Below are 4,238 nucleotides of genomic sequence, written 5' to 3' on the forward strand. Positions count from 1 at the left end.
AAAAGGCAAGAGATATTTAGATCGCAAACGATTTAAGTGACTGAGAAAAGAACTAATAAATCTGACTTTTAACACAACAGCTGGGAGCTCTGATTTGAAAATCTTCCTTATTGTATGTGTGTGTGTGTATATATATATATATATATATATATATATATATATACACATATACTTCATTCATCAGTCAATGGGCATTTGGGCTTTTCCATAATTTGGCTATTGTTGATGATCCACTAACCTTCTTGAAAGTGTTCACTATGTTTATATTTTCTTTATGTATGCACACTATTTCACCTGCTTTATTTTGGCTTTTACCCCCCAAATTCCATTAAACATTTTACCAAAGTTTTTCATGACCTGCCCTTCTTATGTTCCTTTTCTCGGCCAACATCTCTACCTTTCACTTGGGTTTTCTTTTTCAGTGACTTTTTTTTTTATTGAAATGTAATTGATACACAAATTAGTTTTAAGAGTACATCATAGTGATTCAATGTTTTTATACATTATGAAATGATCCTCATGACAAGTCTAGTTACCATCTGCCACTGAGCAACATGGAAGGCTTCATGAACTTGGATGTCACCTTCGTGCAGGGGCCACGCAGATCCTCTTTGCATTGTTCCAGTTTTAACATATGTACTGTACGGGCACCTGGGTGACTCCATCGGTTGAGCGTCTGACTTTGGCTCAGGTAATGATCTAATGGTGTGTGAGTCTGAGTCCCGCATCGGTCTCTGTGCTGACAGCTCGGAGCCCGGAGCCTGCTTCGGATTCTGTGTCTCCCTCTCTCTCTGCCCCTCCCCACTCATGCTCTGTCTGTCTGTCTCTCTCAAAAATGAAATAAACATTAAACATTTTTTTAAAAAAGTATATGTGCTGCCAAAGAGAGCACTCACTCAGGTTTATAGACACAGGCTTGATGGCATCCTGAGTCTTCCCTCTTTTTTCCTCACTTCTCGTACCACATGAGATCTAGGTAAATAAAAGAGGTGGAAACTGAATCTCTTGAAATTTTCAAGCATGCCTAACAAGAGGTTAAAATGCTCTAACTTTAAATGTCTTATTACAAATAGTGATACTTTATTACCTATTATTTCATGTAGAGATGGAGACAGCAAGTCTCAGGTAAGTTGTGACGTGGTCAAAATCACCTGGAAAATAAACTGACTTAGTCAAGACCAGAGTTGGAAACCTCTGGATCCTACTTAGGTAATGTTTCATGGTTTAAAGCTATGAATGTACAAGGGTTTATGGATTCAATTTTTTTTTCTAGTTGTAAGAAGAAGTTTTTTCAGTTCGGTATGGTCATTGTTCATCCTGTTGACACAGTCTCACGTTTCTGGAATGTCAACATGGCACAGTACTCATGCAGAATGAATGTGTTGAAGATAAGAAATGTGTGATGTACTAAGCACTAATGTCAGGTTATCCTTAGTATCAAGGACATGATTCTGTTTATTGTCTCTCTCAATGCTTCTTTCACCTTTTCATTTCTCAAACTATAAATAAAAGGATTCAGGAGAGGGGTCACCACTGTAATGAGGACAGCAGCTACCTTGTCAAAATTCAGGGAATAGTTCTGATTGGGTCTCACATACACAAAGATATTGCTCCCGTAAGCAATGGAAATGACCGTGATGTGAGAGGCACAGGTAGAAAAAGCTTTTTGACGGCCTTGGGCGGAGGGGATGTGCAGGATGGTGGAGATGATGTAGGTATAGGACGCAGTAGTGAATGCCAGGGAGCTCAGGATGACAAGGGCAGATAGGAGAAAGTTGATCTGCTCAATGAGGTGAGTATCTACACAGGCCACCTGCAGAAGAGGGGCAATGTCACAGAAAAAATGCTTGATCTCTTTTCCACAGTAAGGTAGCCTTATCACTACAATGGTTGGTACCAACACAGACATGAAGGCTCCTACCCAGCAGCTCAGAATCAGCAGGAGGCAGGTCCTGCTGTTCATGATGATGGTATAGCGCAGGGGGTTACAGATGGCCACGTAGCGGTCAAAGGACATCACTGCTAGGAGGATAAACTCCACTGTCCCCAGAAAGAAGTAGAAATATGTTTGAGTGATACAGCCAGCAAAGGATATGGTTTTCTTCTCTCCTAGGAGGCAGGCTAGCAACTTTGGTGTAACGACAGTGGTGTATAAAATATCCAGAAAAGACAAATTACTGAGGAAAATGTACATTGGGGTTTGCAGGTGATTATCAGTCCATATTAGGAAGATGATGACAATGTTTCCTACTGCTGTTAATGTGTAAGTCAGCAAAAGAACCACAAAGAGGAGTATTCGAAGCTCCAGGAGAGTGGGAAAGGCGATCAGGGTGAATCCAGTCACTGTGCTCCAATTTCCCATGGGCATGGCGACACAGCAGGCAGGGTCTCCCTTAAGAAAGAAGAAAAGGAAGATCAGCTTGGGAGATAATTTTATAAATATCTGTTGAAAATGTGTTGTAGAGAGTGCCTTACATTGGGAGGTGGGTCAGGGGTTTAGCCCTTGATCAGAAAATCATTCTTGTGCATCTTAGGGAAAGTCAAAATACCGTTTAGACACAACTTTTTCCATAAAATGAAGGGAGAAGACTGGATTAAAAAAACCTCTAACCTTCCTTCCAGTAATGAAATTCTATTTAGTCTCATTAAATGAAACTTCTCTTCAGTGCAGCCAGCTTCATGTTCCCAGTTAAAAATATGCTATAAAGTACTGACTCACACTTTAGCTAGAACTATTTTTTCTGAAGTTTACAGCCACTGAGAGAGAAATCCTTTAAAATACTTTCCAGCTTTTTCTATAACAAATTTTCTTTCACTTTGACAGTTGATAATGATGACCTGCCATGAGTAAGAGATAAAGATTGACTCTCCCTGCCTCCGATACTTGGTGATTTCCAGAGTCTCTCATTTTTGAAAGTCTTTTCCTTACACAAGTAGATTTATGGAAACAGACAAGAAATATCTGAAATGGACAATGGTTCAGGCTTCCTGCTAATCACTTTAGATGACACATCAGAAGGGAATACTGGATATTTTATCTTTAGGCTATATCCTGTATCCAAAACCTACCTTCTACAAATTCTGTGAAGTATGTAATAATATATACATCAAATATCTGGCTGATTATTATTTTTTTATTGAAGTATAATGAATATACAATGTTATATCAGTTTCAGGTTTACAACACATTGGTTCAACAATCCTATATATTACTCAGTTTCACCATGATAAGTGTAGTTACTGTCACTATACGTTATTGCAGTATTATTGACCATATTCCCTATGCTGTACTTTTCATCCTCATGACTCATTTATTTTATGAGTGGAAGTTTGGTTCTCTTAATCCTATCTATCTATCATCTATCTCTCTATCTCTCTCTCTATCTATTTTTAGATCCCATATATAAGCAAAATCATATGGTTCTTGTCTTTGTCTGACTTATTTCTGGCTGATTATTTAAGAGGATGTTATACAATGTGATAAAACCAGAGAGGTACACATTATACACAGGATGGCAAAATGGAGGTAATTTAGCTTACTTCATTTACTTGATCAGTTGAAATCATCAAAGTGTACATCAAGATCATACAGTTGTTCTTTATCCCAGTATCTGAGATGTGTTCTTTGGCACAGTATCCCATTTCAGGTTAAAAGCACCCATTCTTTAAGTTCAATGCTTTCCTTGTCTAGATTTTACTTAGCTCTTCCTTAACAGATAGGTTAGAGCCGTTCCCCTCATTTTCCTTTTCCCACCTCCCCTCCTACCCCATCTCCGAGATAAAGAAGTTCTTATTTCATTTTTTGTTTGAAGTCTTTCCCATGACAAAAAAAACCCTCACATTTTTTCCCAGTGCAAATAATTAGAGCATGCAAATGCAAAAAAAAAAAAAAAATTATAATCTGCAATCAAACCTGTTAGGGATACAATGACCAGATTTTGGCGAATGTATTTCCGGGCCGTTTCAAAATTACATCGTATACATATATATCTAAAATAATTGATGCTGACATACTATTTTCTAGCTAGCTTTTCTTATTTTTCTTTTTTAATAATAATCATTCATCTTTTGGGGCACCTGAGCGGCTCAGCCGGTTGAGTGTCCAACTCTTGATTTCGGCTTAGGTCATGATCTCACTAGTCATGAGATTCAGCCCCACAACGGGCTCTGTGATGAGTGTGGAGCCTGGTTGGGATTCTCTCTCTCTCTCTCTCTGTGTCTCTGTCTCTGTCTCTCTC

General features: G+C 38.5%; 1 protein-coding gene and 1 non-coding gene across 2 annotated transcripts; both read right to left on the bottom strand.

Moving 5' to 3' along the window:
* Window positions 1–548: 548 nt before the first annotated feature.
* On the bottom strand, window positions 549–651 carry LOC131488932 (U6 spliceosomal RNA). The gene has a single exon (XR_009250315.1). It is a non-coding gene; the product is annotated as a U6 spliceosomal RNA (small nuclear RNA).
* A 769-nt stretch (window positions 652–1,420) lies between these two features.
* Window positions 1,421–2,368, bottom strand: LOC131488494 (olfactory receptor 6M1). The gene has a single exon (XM_058690372.1). The coding sequence runs from the start codon at window positions 2,366–2,368 to the stop codon at window positions 1,421–1,423; it is 948 nt and encodes a 315-aa protein (XP_058546355.1).
* Window positions 2,369–4,238: the final 1,870 nt, after the last annotated feature.

This window comes from Neofelis nebulosa, chromosome 10 (assembly GCF_028018385.1).
Source record: "Neofelis nebulosa isolate mNeoNeb1 chromosome 10, mNeoNeb1.pri, whole genome shotgun sequence".
Taxonomy (NCBI): domain Eukaryota; kingdom Metazoa; phylum Chordata; class Mammalia; order Carnivora; family Felidae; genus Neofelis; species Neofelis nebulosa.

Excerpts from the sequence above, each read along its gene's own strand:
- LOC131488494 (XM_058690372.1), bottom strand. The coding sequence starts at position 2,368 with ATGCCCATGGGAAATTGGAGCACAGTGACTGGATTCACCCTGATCGCC.